Source organism: Thunnus maccoyii, chromosome 15, assembly GCF_910596095.1.
Source record: "Thunnus maccoyii chromosome 15, fThuMac1.1, whole genome shotgun sequence".
NCBI lineage: Eukaryota > Metazoa > Chordata > Actinopteri > Scombriformes > Scombridae > Thunnus > Thunnus maccoyii.
The window spans coordinates 8,689,948-8,710,364 of record NC_056547.1 but is presented as its reverse complement, the minus strand read 5'-3'; the positions used below and the strand labels follow the sequence as shown (position 1 = coordinate 8,710,364).

At 36.9% G+C, this 20,417-nt stretch overlaps 2 protein-coding genes across 2 annotated transcripts in view; one reads left to right on the top strand and one right to left on the bottom strand.

Moving 5' to 3' along the window:
* Positions 1–13,637, bottom strand: part of nudcd1 (NudC domain containing 1) — a 39,800-nt gene extending 26,163 nt beyond the window's left edge. The window contains exons 1-5 of the mRNA XM_042436251.1: positions 13,278–13,637; positions 10,869–11,023; positions 8,733–8,918; positions 5,207–5,390; positions 3,094–3,282 (exon numbers count right to left, since the gene is read on the bottom strand). Of these exons, the coding sequence (XP_042292185.1) occupies positions 3,094–3,282; positions 5,207–5,390; positions 8,733–8,918; positions 10,869–11,023; positions 13,278–13,548 (985 nt within the window). The 5' untranslated portion in view covers positions 13,549–13,637. The remainder of the gene's footprint in view (positions 1–3,093; positions 3,283–5,206; positions 5,391–8,732; positions 8,919–10,868; positions 11,024–13,277) is intronic.
* Positions 13,638–13,710: 73 nt separating this feature from the next.
* Positions 13,711–16,363, top strand: LOC121913580 (transcription and mRNA export factor ENY2-2-like). The gene is made up of 5 exons (XM_042436252.1): positions 13,711–13,802; positions 13,910–13,980; positions 14,083–14,153; positions 14,241–14,315; positions 16,097–16,363. Exons 2-5 carry the CDS (start codon positions 13,913–13,915, stop codon positions 16,171–16,173), a joined length of 291 nt encoding a protein of 96 aa, XP_042292186.1. The 5' UTR covers positions 13,711–13,802; positions 13,910–13,912; the 3' UTR covers positions 16,174–16,363.
* Positions 16,364–20,417: the final 4,054 nt, after the last annotated feature.

Here is a 20,417-nt window from a genome sequence, read left to right as displayed (position 1 = left end):
GCTGTTTGTCTGCTTGTTTAGAGGTTGTGACTATAACCAGGTGTACAAGAAATGGGGAATGGATAAAACCAGCTGGGTATGAACATTTGGTCCAGTTCATATACCAAATGTTTTGTGAATTAAGGATAAGTTCTGGTGATGTTTTCACCAGAACTATTTGTAACTCTCCAACGTTTGACATTTCTCTGACAGCAGAGAGTGAAAAAGGTCCATTGGCCACAAAACTCTCAATCCCAGATTCCAAATTTATCTCAAACCCCTGTGATATGGTTTTACAGTTAGCACATATGAAATACTACAGTAAAGCCAAGAATCTATCTGTGAAACAAATAATAATCACTGCTGAAAGAATATAAGTAGAGTAAAGGAATAGTTTGTTTTCTTGCCAAGAATCAGATAAGAAGATCAATACCGTTCTCTCTAGCTGTAGCTTCTAAATATGTTACAGCTAGAAGATAGTAGCAACGGTTAGCTCAGCTTAGCACAAAGACTGGAAACAGGGGGAAACATTAAGCCTGGCTCTGTCTAAAGGTAACAAAATCCACTCAGCAGCACCTCTAAAGCTCACTAATTAAGACATAGTGCAAACATATCTCTATTTTGGTTTTTGTATGGGACTTGATCGGGCGCAGTGGCTTCCTGGTTGTACATATTTGAAAACAAAGTAGATACAACAGGTTTCGAGCCTTTGTGCTTTGCTAAACTGAAGCTTCAGCATTATATTTAAAAAGGGGACATGATATGCTTTTTGTGACTTTGCCATTTTTTTTTTTACTGTGATAATAGTGGATGTTAAACATTGTCAAAGTTCCAAAACATGAAATAAACGTATGTAAAAATGCTACCTGAAAGTAAAAAGCCAGAGCCTCAGCCTTCTATGAATGATCTGTTTGAAAAGTTACCTCTACTTCCACCATCGAAGTAACCTCAGATTGTTCGCACATGTCCACCAGCAGCCTTTGTTGCTAAGGTTGTTGCTAAGGTTGTTTCATGAGTTGTTCATGTTGTCCACTCGAATATTTCAGATCAGATTCAGGCTAAAACATGTATGATGTATTTAAGAACTTTCCATTTCGAGTAAAGAACAAGAAAAAGAAGTGAAATCCTACTACTATTGTATTAAAGAAACAGGAGCTAAACAGCCTGTTTGAGACAGAGGCTGAACTAAGGGGCCAGTATAAAGGGCCAGCATAAGATAAATAAGGATTTTTTTGAACTGTAAAACATGCAAAGATATTCCAGCAGACGCCCAGAATAAAAATATGGACCTGTAAATGTGCATGATACGTCCCCTTTAAATTGATTAGTGATAAATTAATGGTAATTTTGATAATCATCTGTTCAACAGTCATTTAACAAGTACACATACCAAATATTTTGGGTTCCAGTCTCTAAAATGTGAGAATGTGCAGCTTTTCACACCTTATGGCTTTTTGAGTGTTGTTCAGATAAGCAATGTGTGATGTGATCTCACTACGCTTAGCTAACCTATGACAGGCATTTATCATTATTTCTGGCATTTTCAAACAAAATGAATCCATTAGTCTAATTGCTGATAAATATTACTGAATAACACTCTTCCATTAACTAAACTAAACAGACACTTTGACCAACCAATGCTACTGTAAGGGAAGAATTATGCTGCAGGTGTTTTATAGAGACTGTTTCACAATAAATGGCCTGGTAACATATCTACTGTATGTACATAGATAGAGATTTGATTAGCAGATGTGAGAGACCCCTGGTTGAATATCCTGCAAGTGACAGCCCAATCTGGTGTTTCTATGGCTGCAACCCAACTAGTCAGTTTGTGCCTTCAACCTCGAGCTCTTAAAAGGAAATGAGCGGAAGAAGTGAATGTTGCATGAAAACAAGCAGCTGCGACTGCATGATGGATTTCAACCGGAAACAGCCAGGAAGTGAATGTTGTAGTGACATCATATCTCTCATGGATGGGAGGCAGGATTGTAGCTCAGAGCTCAGATGATGTTTGTATTTCACTTTGTTTCAACAGTTTTACAGACAGGCTTGTTCGCTCTCTGGACAGTTTCAGACTGTGATCTTAACGAGAAAAAAATAATAAAGGTGGCGCACGTTCTCGCTGTACATATGATCAATGCCAGACCATGCTGAAACGTCTTCCAATGTTTTCTCAAAGTCTCAAGAATGAGTAAAACTGTATTAAACGTGACATCACGGCTTTTACAAAGATCTTTAGATCTGCACTCTGCAAAAACTCTTTTGACAAAGAACCATGAGCTGAAAGAGAATAGTAGAGGTGAAGACCAGAAAAGTGAAATCAGACATTTGTTCCTTTAAAAAGGTAACATAACACTATGTAGACATCGGTTCTTTTGCAGTAACGTTTCTTCTTAAAGCTCTGCTGATAAATATTTTTATATTAACAACAGATCAAAAGAAAATGTGTAATATGAGACGGTTTGGAGTGAGAAATCCATAGAGAATTAAAACAAAGCTCTGCAGTTCCTCTTTTTGACTTTTACCTCATTGTTTTGGTTTTAAAGCCTGAGACTCTCTCTTTAACCCTGCTGTTTTCAGCAAACAAGCTCTGATAAATCCACTGTGCACTACCTGCCCAGGAAGACAAATTTAGCAACTAGCTGGTGAAAGAAAAAGGTATTTTTCTCACGTGTTGGTGCAGACCACAATGAAGCTAAAAGCAAAGTGAAATTTGTCAGGAAACAAGATATATGACTCAAAAAAAATAATAATGTTGCTACAATGTTGCTTTGTAAAGATTCTTTTCCAGAAAATGTCAAAAGAGTATTGCAATTTGAAAACAGCTTAGTTCTGCTAAAAGATGCTTTTTCTCAACATAATAAATTTACTGCACATCAAAATATCTAAAAATTTAATTGCTTGACATTTTATGAAACACAAAAACAGTGTGTTTTTGGAGAGCTACATCCACAGGTCACTGTAGTTTACCATCCACTTCGGTTTATAACATGGAAAATAGAATTGAAAGGCTACATAATGAAAAATATTATGTAAAGTAGAGAAATTCCTAACCACAGTGATCATTTTCTAACATTAAGTTGGCTCCTTTCCTTGTAAAACCTTTGAACCAACCTGTCTTCTCCACCTCCATGGGTTCTGGGTCGGGATTCTCAACAGGTCGACCGTCGACATGCGTGAAGACAAATGGTTTCTCTGAGGCCACCATCAGGCCTTTCCCCTGCGGCTCCACCGCTGCGTAATGAGGCACAGACTTCCCCCTCAGGACCCTCCTCTTCTTCACCTCATACTTCTTCTCCTGGCCTGCATGTGGAAACCAAAGGGCAAGGTGTTAAAGAAGGTGACCAAGAAGAATTACGACAACATCAACATGTCTCAGGTCAGAACAATGCAGACAGCTCGGGGTTATTTTACTGTACTGAGCTGCTTCCATCATGGCCGAGGTTTTACCTCCCCAGAGGTGGAACTAACAGGTGTATGATCTCTTTTATTCCATCAGCTATTAGCTCTTTGAACAAAATGTAAGTGGCCTGCAAGCTGTGGTAAATGTCAGAGGGGTGTATCCTGTTTGTTGTTGATTTACTGTAGTTACATTATTTAGATTTATTGCTGTGTTTTTTGTACTTATTGTTCATTTGACTACTGTCTGTAAACCAAATTGCTCTTTAGCTTTAGAGGTACAATGGAAATGTATAGAAGAGGTAAAACATGGCAATTTACTGTAGTAAAATCAGTAATTTTATCATGTTTTACATTAAATTCAGGCTGTAACTAATAACTGCTTTATTACTGATTAATAAATCAATTATTTTCAATTCATATTTTTGTCTTAAGATGCCTTCAAATTACTTGTTTGACCAATAGAGTGGATTTTGATCCCCATCACTTACATTGGAAACACATTTGAAGGGGATCTTTTAACAACCAGTATGAACAGGAGGAATTACTACAATGAGGAAAAACCTCTGTCACTGTTCACTTGACTGTTTTAAGACAGACTTAAAAAAATGTGAACCTGTCCTTTAAGGAGCTGCAATCAGAAAATATTTGTTATTTGTACTTACTCATTGAAAAGTATTTATGTGATTAATCAATTATCACAATTACCATCAACTCATTTGCTGTCCATTTACTAATCAGCTAATCAGTTCAGTTCTGTTATTTTTTGCCACATGTAGAGACTGCTTGAGAAATCAAAAAGAGAGCAGTTATCTAAGTAATTGTGTAATCTAAACATTATACAACACTGCATCATATCTCTTGTTTTCCTGGAGAAGCTCTTAGAAAGTGGGACACAAAAGCCACCAGACTCTTGTAATCTCATCGTAGAGAGACAGAGCAACAGCTGCTCAACTGACTCTCAGATACAGAGACGTGTCAAACCTGCAGTGATTTCACAAGGTTTGGACACATTTTCAGGCTTATAACTACTACAAAGAAAATATAACATCCAATAAAAAAAAAACATCTTAAGAGCTCCTTGTCAAGAATCTCTTGATAGGATCACAGATTAAAAGCAATAACTTGTTTGTGTTTGCAAATATTTATGACATTGTCTTTTAAGAAACCTGATATCGAGAACGTTAATCTGCATTGAAGCATATTTTATGAAAAAAAAATGCCTTTGAAGACTAAGATTCCCCTCTACAGTGATATTCAACCCCTACTGAGTGATAACAGAGCCATGAAAAGCATGTATTAGAAGTTAAGATGAGGCATACAGGAGCTAATTAGCATTAAGAAAATGTAGATTAAGTCGAACACTGAGACACTAAACAAACAACAAAAGATTAAGCTGCAGCGAGCAGATATCAAACGGCTGCATCTTTAAATCCAACAAAATGAGGAAAGGATTCTCCAAAGGCTGCTTCTGTGTTGTTTTTTTTTTTTTTGTCCATCCAATCTTTGAATCATTAGTCAGGGTGTCTTTCTTTCACAGCAAGTGCCAAGAACTTTAATGAAAAATCCCTGTTGCCAATGTTTGTGCACTAATCTCATCTGGGGCGTAATAATCAAACTCTATTAATGGCCGACTATGACTAACTTCCTCCCTTGGTTTCATTAACAAGGATTTCTGTCACTGGATGGGTGTAACTACTGTAAAATGCACATGAAAATGACATAAAAAAGCTTGAAATTTAGATCCTAATTACGTGTGACACACTTGTCTCATCCGACTTCACGCTCAATTACCAAAATTACAGCGGGGGGTCAGCGTACCACCCACCTTGTCCTGCGGTGTTGGCGACTGTGATCCACTCAAGAGACACCGAGTATCCGCTTCCTTTGGTTTCCTGCGGGTCTTTGAGAATGCGGAGAAGCAGCACCTCCATGGTGTGAACTCCAGCCTGGACATGTGAGACGCTGTGGAGGATGGTGAAAGGCTCCCCCGTATCTTCACTGAACAGAGGCTGAGACATGACACACAGACGGCAAATAATTAGGATCATTTTAGCTGTTAGCTGGCGTTAATGTTCATGTAAAAATCCTGAATGTTTTTATGTAAAATGAATGTCTGATTTGCTTATCTACCACCAACTGATATCACTGAGAAGTCAACTCATGACATGTGCTGAGACGATTTGTTGATTGACAGAAAATTAATCGCTAATAAACAGCTTAATAAAAAAAAAGAATATATGCATTGATTAAGAGTAATGATCCTTTGCACTATTTTATCTCTAGACTTTACTAATATCTTTATACTATGTAAATTATATGGATATTACTGTAAAGATTTTTGGTAAATTGGCACATTTGTCCTTAATTTACCTTTTCCTTTTTCATTTTTTGATAGATGGGTTTAAATTGTTTTTTGTTGCAATTATAACATTGTAAGATTGATGATATATCAGAACTCTTGCTCTTATTTTACTTGCTCTATACATGACCTTTGGACAGTTTGGGATAATATAGATGTTGCTATAATATAATATTTAATGTATGACAATATTGTAAGATTTACTGGTGTTTCTGCCTTTGTGTTATTTTCTCTTTCTCTGGTCTCTGCTTTGCTTTTTTCACTGATTAATCTGTAGGTGATGCATACGGTAGGCTATGCTTTGGATTAGTTCAAGGTGCTCATCGGTCAGACTCATTTCTGGATGATTGAGGCAGCTTCTATGGGTATTTACAGTATAAAGAAATGTTGTGATGCTGCCCGTATACCTGATGAAGGTCAGACAGACCGAAGCATTGTGAATTAATAAAAATTACAGCAGTAAATGAGACAGTGTGTGGGAGTTTTTCCTCATATGTTTTCAAATAAACGATTTAATCAAATCAAAAGATTTTATAGGATGTTCATACAGTGTGATGCTCATTCTGCAGATGAACTGAGCGGTTAAAGAGGGCATAAACTCCCTTTAACCTTCTCGATTTCTTTCATTTAGATGGTCCGTTCACACTTTTGTTTTATTTCATCAGTCTGTGGTGATCAGTTAAATATTTAGGGCTCTTTCTCTGATCAATAATAATGAGCTTCAGTTATTACTAATATTTGTTAATTTTTAAAAAATCTAAGTTCATTTTACTGTGTCAGTTCTTGTAAATCATTCTTGACAGGAGCTTATAAGCTTTAAAATGTGAAATGTGGAGTTTAGGTGGAGGTGTAGCTGCATTTGATTAATGGTTTGAAATGACAAAACGTTAATGGTTATAAAGATTAAGGGCTATATGCTAGCTAATGTAGCTGTAAAATATGCTTTAATGAAGGCCACTGCATTTGCTTTGCATCAAAATGTTCCAAAATGACCTTAAACGGTCTACGTTGCGCTTCAGAAAGAAGATATTCATCTTCATTTTATCAATAAAATGCTAATTCAAACTAGTATTTCTAAATCAATGTCTACAGCTACAGGTTGAGAAGGGTGATATGATGCCGAGACTTTAATGTGACTGCATAAATATATCTGATTTATGGGTCTGTTTTACTACCGATATCTTTACAACTCACACACACACACACACAAACCAAAATGAAAGAACGTTTCATGGCTTGGCGGGGATCCCTGAGTGCTGAAACTTAAAATTAGAACATTGGAAGTAAGTCACTCAAGGGCTTAAATCTTCATTACGAATTCCACTCTTGAAATTTGCTTCCAGAGTCGCTTCGAGTGTGCTTGTTCAGAGGGTGAACTCTCATTTGTAGGCAATCCCAATTGTCCGCCTTCATCCCTCGCTACAACAAGCCAATTTCCAAATCCTGGCTGAGCTTTTTTAAACACAGAAACTGGTGCTAAAGCTTAGAATTTGAATAACTGTTCAAACAGACTTATTTTGGACAAGTTTTTAAGTTGATGAACAGGACGTTTCTTAATGCAAAAGCTAAACGCTGCCTGCATTTCTCAACAGGACTATTGGTTGGTTCATTCTGATATTTCTACCTTAAAATACACTGTTTATACAATATAGTCGTTTAAATACAGCACTGCATCTGCTACTTCATCTACAATAGCATAGAAGACATGATACAGGGATCAAATATCACCAAATATCTGCTGAAAAATCATAATGAACAAGCTTTTTTTTAATATCTAATGATCCTGTGGGGCTTTGACAGTGTTAGACAGTGACAGACATATTCATTATATCACCAGTTTAGGCCTTCTCACTTTCCAGACATTCAAAACAACTTGGTCTGATTTTAAAGAACCTCTCCAGACATGTTTTATGATATATAAGAATCATCTGCTTTGATGTTTTTTTCCTACAAAAAAAAAAAAACCTCATTAAAACTACTTAAAAAATCAATATCAACCGTTGGCAAATACTTTTTCAATCAAAGTGTGATGTAGACAAGGACGTAAAAGACATAAGATATCTCTTCACGTCTTTAAATATTTTGTTTTTCGGTGTCTTTGCTCAGGTTGTTTATTGTGTAAATTGGATTTATGCTTCCAAAGATGGATGAAGTGTTAAATTTTATGTGTCTGGGCCGACGGAGAAGATGACTGGCTTGTCTTTCCTCTGATAGACTCGGGGACGGTATAAATCCAATCCAGAAATCTATGAATATTCAAATATTCTTTATATCAAAAGTTGAGCTGCCGGATACAAGACGTCTCCTGCTTCACTGAAAAGTACATTCATGTTGTGTTCGTTGTTTACTGGCCCTCGATTGGCTCAAAACTAGACGTGATGTCATAAATCACGCTCCTAGGTACACTCCTTAACCTCAGATTTTTGGTGAGCACAGATAAAACTTTCCCTCTTCAGCAGGTGAATGCAAAACAGCCTTTTGGTGTCAAACTCTGCACATGTATCACCCTGCACTGTGAAGATCAAACATCCAACTGAAGGAACAAGAAGAAAAACACATTTCTGAGTAGAGAAGGGGGCTTTAAACTTGTGCTACAAGAAATGTCAATTATTAATGCTAACAAGTCACGATGTCGAGCCAAAAAAGCGGACGACGAAGCAGCACCGTTATCAACAGAGTACATGGTGACATATTTACTCTTCAGCATAGAATATATCTCTCACTATTGAAATGGTGATAATAGTTGACTGTGACATTCAATTATAGGCAACACTTATTCATGGAGATACTGTACAAGGGATGGCAGCTGTGCAATAGATCACTGAGGTGAATTCAAATTCGTGTTGTTGCACTTCTGGTGAGTCACCAACAGAGGTCGTAAAAGAGGTCATAAATCAGTTTCTGCCCTTTTATTTTCACATTACATTACTACTTTATAAAACATTTGTATTTGCGTATTGCTTAAAGCAGTAAACCCAGTCGCTATACTTACTTCCCACTTGGTATGGGAGCTGTCTCCTCTCTTGCCGGTGCGGAGGAGGTAGAGTCTCCCCGTGCCGTCAGACAGAGCCGCCCAGGTCGCTGAGGTGAGGCTGAGGGAGGCGCAGAGACGATCCTCACACCGGTCGGAGTCGGAGGTTATCCGGTAGACCTCTCTCGGCTTCCCCAGGGCGGTGTCCTGGATTCACGACACAACAAACCTCTCAAGTCAGAATTCAGGAAAAATATGACTGCAGTTGTTTCTACATAAATCTGAGCGTTGTTTGATTTATTCATATCTGCAGGGAGTGAATGGGGTACGAACGATTCATTTCATGATAAATGAATGCCCATTACAATCTCTCACAACCCAAGGTAACATCTTTAAATTTATTGTTTTGTCTGACCAAAAGTCCAAAATCCAAAGAAATTCAATTTACTGTCATATATGATAAAGAAAAGCTGAAAACCTTCACATTTTGAATTTGATTTGCTTGAAAAGTGGTAATCTGAATAGTCGCTGATTCATTTTCTGTGCATCAATAAATCAGCTAATCCTTTCAACTCTAATGGTGGAGAGAAGCACAGGGATGGTACAAAACTTGATTTAGTCACCATTTTTCACTACATGTTCTACTAAAAATGAGGGAAAGTTTGAATTTTGTAGAATAATGTCTTACTGCTTTTAAACAAGTTCAACTAACCTATGAAATAACGTTCTGTAACTAGTTATGACTCACAAAGATTCAAACAGACACTTAATCAGAGAGGTCTTTGAACCACAGAAGAAGAAAAAGGTCACTGCTTTCATCTTGGATGAGTCACTCTAATCCCAGAAGAAAATACTGCAATTAACATCTGATACATTAAAAACACACTGTAAAACATCATTTCTATGATGTTCTGACTGTCAAAACGCCACAGGAAAACATCTTCAACACTAAACAAGATGCACTCATCAAAGAGAGATGAAGTTACCGACCATCCTGTGGCTGCCCATGTGACTGCGCTTCACATGTGATGCACGACTCACCGAGCCTTATTAGTAATACACAGATATGCCAGCGCGTGAGCATCAATTACTCATCGCGTGAAGTAACAGTGTCTCAAAAAAGGACTATGCAGCAGCTGCCCTGTGGTTGCCATGGAGCGTGACACCGCGTATTATATCGCTACCTAATGTACGACGCACCTTTGAGATCTTTTTCTCCAGCATCTGTTCCGTTAATGCCCCGAACAAAGTGCGAACCCCTTATGCACAACGTGCCGGGCGACATTTCCCTTCAAATGTGCACAAAAGGCTCGCTAGTGATGATAATTATCATGTGATGATTGTAATTAGAATTTCAGCCACACATTTCCATAAAGAGTCATTTAATGATTCCACTGAAAGCCAGAAATACCGTCCCCCCAGGATTATAGTCGGATCACTCAGGCCAGTTTAGACGTGGCGCAATTATCTCTAATCATGGTCAGTGATGTCTCAGGCATAAAAGAAGTCTTGGTTGACGAGTTCATTTCGCTGATTTTGCTCCACATCTCAGTATCTTAGTGTTGGATAACAAACCTGGATCAGCACCTTGAGTCAATTATGTAATCGGTCCTGTGATTATCCAACTGAGGCTCATTCAAAACTGTATCTTCTGTGAATCATAGCAAGGACAAAAGATGAAATAAAAAAAAGCTGTCTTCTTCCCCTTCTACTGAGACTCTCTGACTGTCTCTAATAGAGCATCTTATGCAAGAAAACAGCAAGTTAGGTAAATTATAATGAGCCAAATTAATAGTGTAACCTTTGAAATGTTAATATTGTGAATTTTTTTTCAAATTTAGTTTTTATCTCACCTGCCAGAAATGCATTGTGGGCTGATTCTGCTATTACACATGTATTGGTAAGTATTTGGTCACCACCTGCTGGTGTGTCAGATGCATTAAAGCCCATCAGCAATTCACAACTGTCACAACATCAGAGCTGCACTTGCCAGCTACAATAAATAAACAAGGATTTGCCTCATAGACATTGGTGGAACATTATATTAACAACTGAGTCACGATAAATGCAAATAAGCCAACCTGCTGCTGCAAAACAGCTCTCAAAATTCCTACCAGCTATTTTCAAGAAAAAAAACAGAAGGATTTAAAAGTTTACCAGCGTGACGGTGAGACTGAGAACTCGTCCTTTGCTGTCCACAAACAACACGCTGTCTTCATACCAAGGATCTAAGTGCAGGTAATTGTACATGCCAAATGCACGCATGTGTTCCAGGGTGTACTGAGTATCCTTCAGCTTAACTTCCTCCACAGCTGCAGGAAAGATGGAAAAGCAAAATGTTAGAATAAGACCAATTGAAAATGTTTACATTTTTATTTTTCGATCTTTATAAAGTATTGTAAGAGTGATACAGCTGTTATACGTTCAAAAGAAGCAGCTAAGTATCAGCGTATTGTTGGTATCTGCCACCATTAGCTTTGAAGTAAATGTGTGATCTTGGCTGATATGTGGTAGATTGTGGAATTAGTATTTTTGATCATTTTTAATGTCACTTTATATGTCATATTAGCAACTGAATAATAAATAAATGGGAAAATGTTCAAAAAAAGCTCAAAAAACATATTTGCATATCCCTGCCTACCATGGCTTCATTTTCTGACTACATTTGTCTTCTTTTACCTTTATTTTCATGTCTTCTATACATTTAGCAGATGTTAATTTGGTTGCGATTTTTCACTTCATTTTTTGACTGCGGTATGTTTTGTGTTTAAAGCACTTTGTAACTCTCAGGGAGGCATTATAGACAATCGAGAGCCACCAAAAATGTGTACAGCAAGTCATTCCAGCCAAATGCAATTAAAGGTTCACAATTTTTTTCAAGTCTGTCTTAACCCTCAGAGACCTACAGAAGCGTCTGCACCCTCAGACAACATTACTGTATTTCAGAGGCTGTAGCAGGCTCAGCTTTAAAGCAACCTAAGGCATCCATTGGTACCAACCATGCTAGCTTGTCAGGAACAGGGCTAAATAATGCTACAAAGTTAGGCTAAATTTTGTCCATTTTCAAAGGAGTCCCTTGACCTCTCACCTCAAGATATCTGAATGAAAACGAATTCTATGGGTACCCACGAGTCCTCCCTTTATGCTAATCCCATGCAGTTTTTGGCAAAAACCATGCAGTATTTACATGCAGTATAAATGGGTTAGTGTATTTGAATATTTCTGCATACTGGGGTCCCTAAACAGTCTTGAAATTTCTTAAATTGGGACTGAAAAGCTGAGACTCTTCAGGATTCAATGAGCCCAATTGTATTCATGTGTGATGATGTTAGTCCCCATAGTAGCCATTTCATTGTAGTGAGACCATTTTTTTTTAAACATGACCTCACTGTATAAAATGACCTGTTGTGACCTCTAGGATAATAACATTCTCGTGAAACATTACAACCACAAACTAGAGACCGAGGGCATTCAGAGAATGTGTCTTCCTATGTTTATTGACAATAAGGGGGTTTCTGAGCAATTTCCAGAACAGAAGTGCTCGCCATCAAATCCAAAAAAAATGCAGTTCTCACAGAAATCTCCAAATGTCAAAAGCTTTTGACACCAAATCACAGCATGATTTTTTTTCTATGGTGTTCCTCAAGGTCTTGGTGTTTTCATGTGCTATTTTGGAGGGATTTTTGCATGAAAAGTCCTGTATGAAAAATCCTACTTAAGTACATAATAATAATCATCATCATCATACTCATAACTTTATTTAGATAGCACCTTAAAAAACAGCGTGCATAAGTATTATGAGTAAAAGTAGTGGTTTGGTCCCTCTGACTGATATATTATTATATATGACATCATTATATTATTAATACTGAAGCATCAGTGTTAGAGCAGCATGTTACTGTTGTAGCTGCTGGAGGTGGAGCTAGTTTGAACTACTTTATATACAGTTAACTAGTTTAGTCCAGTGGTTCCCAACCTAGGGGTGGGGCCCCTCCAAAGGGTCACCAGATAAATCTGAGGGGTCGTGAGATGATTAATGAGAGAGAAAAGAAGAAAAAACAAAGTCCTGATACACAAATCTGTTTTCAGTTTTTGGACTTTTTCTCTCATCTATGATTTTTGGTGAAATATTGGATCATTTGAACATTTATTGAAATTAAACCATGTGAGAAGTTTAGAGGGAAAAATGATGGTGGAGCTGTTAACAACTCATAGACATCTGAAATGTGACCCCGACTACACACTGCTTTTTGTAAGACGTCAAAAGCCAAAAAGGTTGGAAACCACTGGTTTCATCTTTAACAATGTGTTGTATTTTAAACGCTTCTTATATTATCCATTGTATCAAATCTTAATCTGAAAAGTAACTAAAGCTGTCAAATAAATGTAGTGGAGTATAAAGTATAAAATAGCCTAAAATGAGATGCAAATTTCAGATAAATATGAGAATAAATGAAATCAAATGTTTATCTTATATTCTCAGCTTATTACATAAGTGCTGTGACAGACATGTATCAGTAGTAATCTGCTAGCAGACTGAAGCTAACTAACTGTAGTTTCTCTCACCAGCATCCAGCTCTACGTTGTACGTTGGTATGGCGTCCAGAGATAACCGGTAACTTTCGAAGTTGGGGTCCAACAGCTCTCTGTTGACCTTCAATGAATAGTTGGACGCAGCCATGTCTTTTAAACTGCGACTGCCTTTAATCACAAGTTGGTGACAGCCTGTGCAGCAAGATGATGATGGTGAACAACTCGGCAAGACAAGACACACGTTTCCTGTTTTGTCGCACACGGAGCCATTTTTACAGCGGACACGACGAGCCCGAGCACTCATGGGAAGCCGAGTTCTCGTTGTATTTTCTCTCAAAACGCTTTGTGTGCCTTTATTTATTTAGTATTCACAGACATGATATAGTCATTTGAAGATTATGGGTGTTATCAGACTAGATTTTGAGGAATAACGTAAGTTTGGTTCGGTTGTTAGAAAAGTAACCGCTGCCATAGCGGAACCATTAGTCGTGTGATGTTTTAGACGGTACGGCTATGTGAAGGCACTGTGTATTTTTCAGCTGATCCATTTCGACAAAGGTAGCGGCTACCTGATTGCTCGCTAAACAAATCATTTTTTTGTATATTCCCCTGAAATGGTTGCATTCAAACTGACCCTGTGATTGTTTGTATTTGATTTGTGACAGATCATGAGCAAAGATTCCCAAATGAGGGCTGCAATAAACCAGAAGCTGATAGAAATGGGGGAACGGGAGCGGTAAGCAAGCTTTCCTCTGCAGTGATTCGGTCACCAGTGGTTTAGAGACAGCACTGGCTTTGTAAGATACTAATATAATGTCAACTAAATGTGTGGCTGCAGGTTGAAAGAATTACTCAGGGCAAAGCTGGTTGAGTGTGGATGGAAGGATCAGCTGAAAGCACACTGCAAAGGTATTTTTGTTTGTGTTTGTGTGTTTGTGACGGTGCTTTAGTCCTGTGAAAGACAGGATCTCTAAAGTGACTAACTCTTGTGTTCAGATGTGATCAGAGAAAAGGGCCTGGAGCACGTCACAGTGGAGGACCTGGTCACAGAAGTCACACCGAAAGGCAGAGGTATTGTACAGATGTTCATGTTCAAAAACACAACAGCAGAGGGTGGAAGAACAGCAAAAATTACCACATCAAGTAGAAGAGCTGCTGAATTATGCAGGGTGTAAAAACCTGGATATGAGGGGGGAAAGTGCCTAATTTAACTTCTACATCTTCCACAGTCAAAACTAATTTTATTTGTATTCTGGTGGAGATACCAAAGTGTCTAAAGATGCTAAATGTGGCGGGCTGAATTTAGGGGAAACATAAATTATTATTATCATTATTATTATCAAGAGAGACCTGAGAACATTTTATTATACACAGTATGATTCATTCACATCACAAAACAATCATCATACACACTACGTAAACACAAACATTATTGGGCTTCTTTAATATATTTGGATTTTTGACTGTTGGTTGGGAAAAATAAGCATTTGTTTCTTTTTTTTTACATTTCATAAACAAAATGATGAGTCAGTTAATCAAGAAAATAATCAGCAGACTAATTTATAATGAAAATAATTGTTAGTTTTATTCCTATCCACTGGGGCTACAACTAATGATTATTTTCATTATCGACTAATCTGCCGATTTTCTATATTATTTTTCGATTTGTCATTTTGTCTATAAAAAGTCAGAAAACAGTGAAAATACCTGTTTTAATATACCAGAGTCAAAGGTTACATCTTTAAATGTCTCATTTTATCCAAACAACAGTCCAAAAAACCAAAGATACTCAGTTTACTGTCATGTATGACGAAGAAAAGCATTAAATAATCACATTTGAGAAGCTAAAAGTAGCAAATTCTTGCTTAAAAAATGACTAAAACGATAATTTGGTTATCAAAATAGTTGCAGATTAATTTTCTGTCAATCAACTAACCGATAAATCAATTATATAGAACACATAATAAAATATACTTGATAGTCACTATAAAAAAGATCATTAAATATTTCCATTTGACAGAAAGGTGCAGCCATAAGAAACATAGACTCTTGGCTTTAAATAATTCAGCCATTGTAAATATCATATAGCTTTAATGAAGAGCTGGAACAAGTTGATGCACATGTTATATGTAACACTGTGAGACAGACAGGCTTCAATTATTTGTCTAAACTTAAAGCTACTTAATGGGAGAAAACTGGATTTTTAAGAGGTTAAAAAAAACTCTGATTGTTCCATTTTGTTGTAATAAATCATCTTTAGTTGTAAACTTCAAATGGCTTCACATTTGGCTGTTTAACATGACAAGTTTCTGAACTGGAGAGCAACTAGAGAGACGACACTTAAGCTCCCATAAAGGTCGATTTGTAATATAAAATGCAGCACAGTGCAGTACACCAGTCAAAAAGCTCTGCAGTAAAAAGGTACAATTATACAAAAGATGCTAAAGGAGATGAAAATTATAATCTGTTACTTCCACACTATGTTGATGTCTTTCATTCAGAGATACACAGACACAAATGTGACTCAGATCTGTAAACACATGCAGCAAAGTGTTGTGTTTTACAACAAATGATGTGTTACATAAAATCTGCAGTTTCTGTTGAGACTTCTGTTTTAGTTGTTTGTCGAGAACCAGATTCTTAACCAGATACACACTTAAACTTCCTCATTTACATTTATGGAAAACTAAAAATACTTGAGTCATCATACAATATAATGAAATCCTGGACAACAACAATCTGTAAACTACGTTTGACAGATTTAGTATTATTTCTATTTTTCTGGTCACTCTATGTGCTCTAACATTAACTCTTTCCAATTTTTTTTAAATCTATGTTTCTCTCCTCCGCAGCCCTCGTACCAGACAGCGTGAAGAAAGAGCTTCTCCAGAGAATCAGAGCATTTCTAGCTCAACACGCAACCTTGTGAATGACACTATTCTCTAGACATTTTTTTACTCTCTGTAGATTCACAATTAAAACCCAAACTGATGTTTGTTCTCATTGTGAGCGATGCTGAAGTGTTATTTTTGTTTTGTATTGTGTGTTTTCATATTGATTTTAGTTTGTTATGCAGCAGTTTTGGAAAAAAAATAATAAAGTCATGCCTATTTTGGTCATTTGGTGTACTGACTTTATTTATAGCTTAAAACTTGTTGGAATTGATATGCTGTTCAAATCAAAAATGCAAACATTACAGAACACGTCATACTTCTTTTGCTCTTTTCTTCTGCAGACAGCATGGAGGCTGATGAGGGTTAAAAATAAGAGCCGGCGGTATGACAGAAATGTCTTTTGTTATTTAAATATGTTGTACAGCTCTTCTTATAAATGTTATGTTAGAGGGAACTTAAGATTTCTTCTAACACTGAAAATCTTATTAAGGAACTCTTAATAATTGCAGTATTGTCCTTGGTGATAAATTTGTAAAAACAACTCTGTATTTTTATATTTTCAAGAGAAGGACATTGCTGGTAATTCTAATGCAGACAATTTTATGTTTTTACCTTTTAATTTTATTGTTTTTACCTTCACAATCACCCTGTACACTGTATACTCTCCTTTTTCATTGTTGTAGTCTTTTCAGGCATGATGTCATGCTGCTGCAGTTGAATAATCTGCCCTTTCAGGAATCATCAGTGAGGTTTTCTATAAGATTGTTCAGGGGAAGTTGAGCAAGATGTACCGATGCTGTCACACATTGTACATCTCTGCCTGAACTCGCTACACAACATATTTGTCCTTGTTCCCTTTTTTTTTTTGCATGACTTCAGTCTTTGTGGAAAGAACTCATCAGATGATCATGAAGTCTTTAAATAGCACAGACAGTGACGGAGATATTTATACTTTTAGATTGAGTTTTTGGTTTGGTGCGTGGGGAGTGTGAGAGCTTGTGTGTGTGGAGGCCGCAAGTGTATTTTTGAGAGTCCACTTACACTGAGTCTCTATGTGTGGTGGTTGTTCTGTACCGCCTGGTTTTGCCTACACACCAGAGCGCTGTTTCATGCAGAAACCCGATCTGAATGCCAATAACAGAAAAAGCAACCCGATCACATATTCAGCAGCTGTTTTAATGTCCCAAGAGTTTTATCCTTCACACCCACACTGCTCTCACCACTAATCAGACTTCACTTTTTCCTCTAATTTCCAAAACTAGCTAAGCTAAGCTAAGCTATTAAGTAGTATGTGTGCTGCCTGATATGTAGAGGTTGGAGTTGCTAACATTTTGCAAATCCACCATTTTTAGTTCAAATAGACATCACATACAACTTGTGACATGTTTGTCTCTTTTTTTACATTTATATAATAAATTGCTGGCTGAAAAAACAAGAGAATATTCTGTAATAATTGTAATATCCTTTGGAAAATTGCAAAGGCTCAAAAGAAACAATGTTCATGTCTAATAACTCAGTCGTAGCTCCTTATGCAATGGATCAAATAAAGAAAAATGTTGTTGTATTCTGGATCACCTGGTTGTTCGATACTGTAGAGGCTTAAAGTAAATAAAGAACAACATGAGATGGGATTTTCATACTATAAACCACAATTTATGTCTTGTCTTTTCAACCAGAATCACTTGACTATCTTTATAATTCCTTCACAATTTGCGTCTCTCTGACCATGATTAATATGGTCTAACTATTACAGCTCACTATAATAATAAAGGATATGGCTTTAAATACACACTTTAACTTCCTCAGATTCTATCTTGAGTTGTCCGACTGTCCTGTGATGATTGTTCATTTTCATTTGTTGATATTCAGTATCTGATCTCTCGTGGCCGAGCTGAAGTGAACGCTGCACAGTAATTAGTCATCTGTGTGTTTGACCGCAACTACATTACAAGTTGTTTTTACTAATTTGTTCCTTCTTGAGTCTGAACTAGAGCAACCGCAACATGCTTTACTGCGTTTGTCCTTTTTTTTGTTTTGAAACTAAATTAAATAGTGATTTTGGTCAACAGGGGTCCTGATTTTTCTCCTCTGTTGCAATCAAAAAGCAACAACAACAACAACAACAAAAAGGTTTATTTGCAGGTGTTGAGTGAATAACTTTCACAACAACAACAAGTTAATTTCCAGGAGTTTGGTCATTTTTCTATCATCATCATCTCCTTCCTCGTCTTTTCTTGTGAAACAACATAATAAATGGTTTGAACCAAAAGTAGCAACAAGAAAGAATGACAAGCATTATCTTGTCAAAGTTAAGAGCAGCAGAGCTCTGCTGTTGTCTTCATAGATGTTATGTAAGGAGACACGACATGTCTTTGAACAATCTTTTTTTCCTTCCCAGAGGCACTTCAGTGAACAAATGCTGTGACATGATGTCAGTTAAACATCTCCTCTATATAATACTATGTAAATACATAAAATTGCAGTTAACAATGGACATTTCAAACATCTTTTACAGACTCTGGAGGCTTGTAAATATCAGACTGACATTTCTAGGATGAGTAGTTTGATTTATGAGCTCAGAAGGTAATTTGGTAGAAACATTTGTGGCTCCACAGACTACTTTAAACAATCGATGCCTCACCTTTTTTCCAGTATTTTTTCATTACTGTTTCATAAATGAGAAACAAGTCTGATATATTCACTTCTCGATCAGTAAACCTTCCTGTTACTACAGATTTAATCCATATGTAGCAGATTCATAAACACAATTTAAAAACTCTTCTCACATTAGCAGCAAACAGAAGATAGATAATATTAACAGTTTACCTGCAGCAATAAAATAAAACATCACTAGTATCTATTTAAGTCACATCCTCATGCAGAGCGGAGGCTGAAGAAAGAGCTAAAAACTTTTAACCACCATCAAAATTCATCCAGTATGCATATTTTATTCTGTTGCAGTAAACAAACGTGTGAAGAAAGTTGCAAATAAAACATTTAAACACTAAGTTGCTCCTCACTTGTCTTTTTTCCTCTTTGTTCGTCTGATGCGGCTCCTCGTGCTGAGCTCACCATTGCACACCAGCACCTGCCACAGTATGAATTATTTTCATCATCTCCGCAGCAGCTAGAAATTGAGGTGAAAGGAGTGAAGTCGTATTAAACATTTACATGAAGCCAGTCAAACTTTTCAAACCTCAAACTTTTATCTCTCATCAACACATGAAGCTGCCAAAGTTGCAAAGTTGTGCTTTCACTTAACTTATCTCGGTCTTCAGGTTTCATCAGGTAATCAGATTCTTGTATTTCCTTGTTTGCCTCTTGATAAACCATAGCTCCACTTGACTATTAAACAAACACAGCAAGTTTTTTTGTTGTTTTTTTAATGGATGTAAAGCCATTAATAACCTCCCAGCTCTAAACAGCTTTTAACAGCAGGAATAAGAGTCTGTAGCACTGACGGCATCCTCGTCATCAACACCAGAAAACAAAAATAGTCGGATGGATGAAATATGGAGAGACGACTTTGCTTTTCTGGTGTCTAATAAACATAACAACTGCTTCCATAACCATAGTCTTCTAGTCCTTTTTCACTTCTTTTGCCCTCCTGGAGAGGTTTAAGATTACACACACCCAGCAGCTGTAATACAGAAGTCTCTACAATAATAATGTGTAATACACATGAAATGATGTAACACTTCCTTGTGTGTGGGGGTGTGGGAGAAGACGGCACAGATGATATGACATATGATGACTAGCAATGAAATTACAGTCTGAAATCTGTCTGTTTAGCATGTCATGGTGATAATATTTGTGTAATACATGAATATCGCGTATGGTATGATGAGTCAAACATGTTTTTGGTCCACTGAGCTCAGTGGTTGTTGCAAAATTTTGTGTTGAAATTACACGGCTGTAAACATTCCTGAGCTGCAGAGCGTCTTGGATCAGTTTATTGACACAAGAGTCCACTTGTTTCAGAGGCAGCACATAGTTAAACGCCTGCAAACACCACTTACCAGAATATCTCAGATAATGCTGCATATTATACGTCACTATTGAAGACTATTTGGTTACATGAAGACCCTGCTGAGCAAAGAGGCTCTTTTATGTTTTTACACACCCATGATTTGTTATTTCCCATCTCATACAATCATGCTGTATTCTGCACAATTCACAAACTGTGTGTATGAACCGTAGAGTGTGGACATTGTAATGCAATACAGTACATAATATATATAATAAACAATACATTTAAACAGCATTTTTACATGTCTTT

What these genes read in the sequence shown, in the direction of transcription:
- LOC121913580 (XM_042436252.1), top strand. Translation starts at nt 13,913, where the DNA reads ATGAGCAAAGATTCCCAAATGAGGGCTGCAATAAACCAGAAGCTGATA. An exon ending in GCTGAAAGCACACTGCAAAG is followed by an intron (nt 14,154 to 14,240) that starts GTATTTTTGTTT and finishes TCTTGTGTTCAG; the next exon opens with ATGTGATCAGAGAAAAGGGC. An exon ending in AGTCACACCGAAAGGCAGAG is followed by an intron (nt 14,316 to 16,096) that starts GTATTGTACAGA and finishes TCTCCTCCGCAG; the next exon opens with CCCTCGTACCAGACAGCGTG.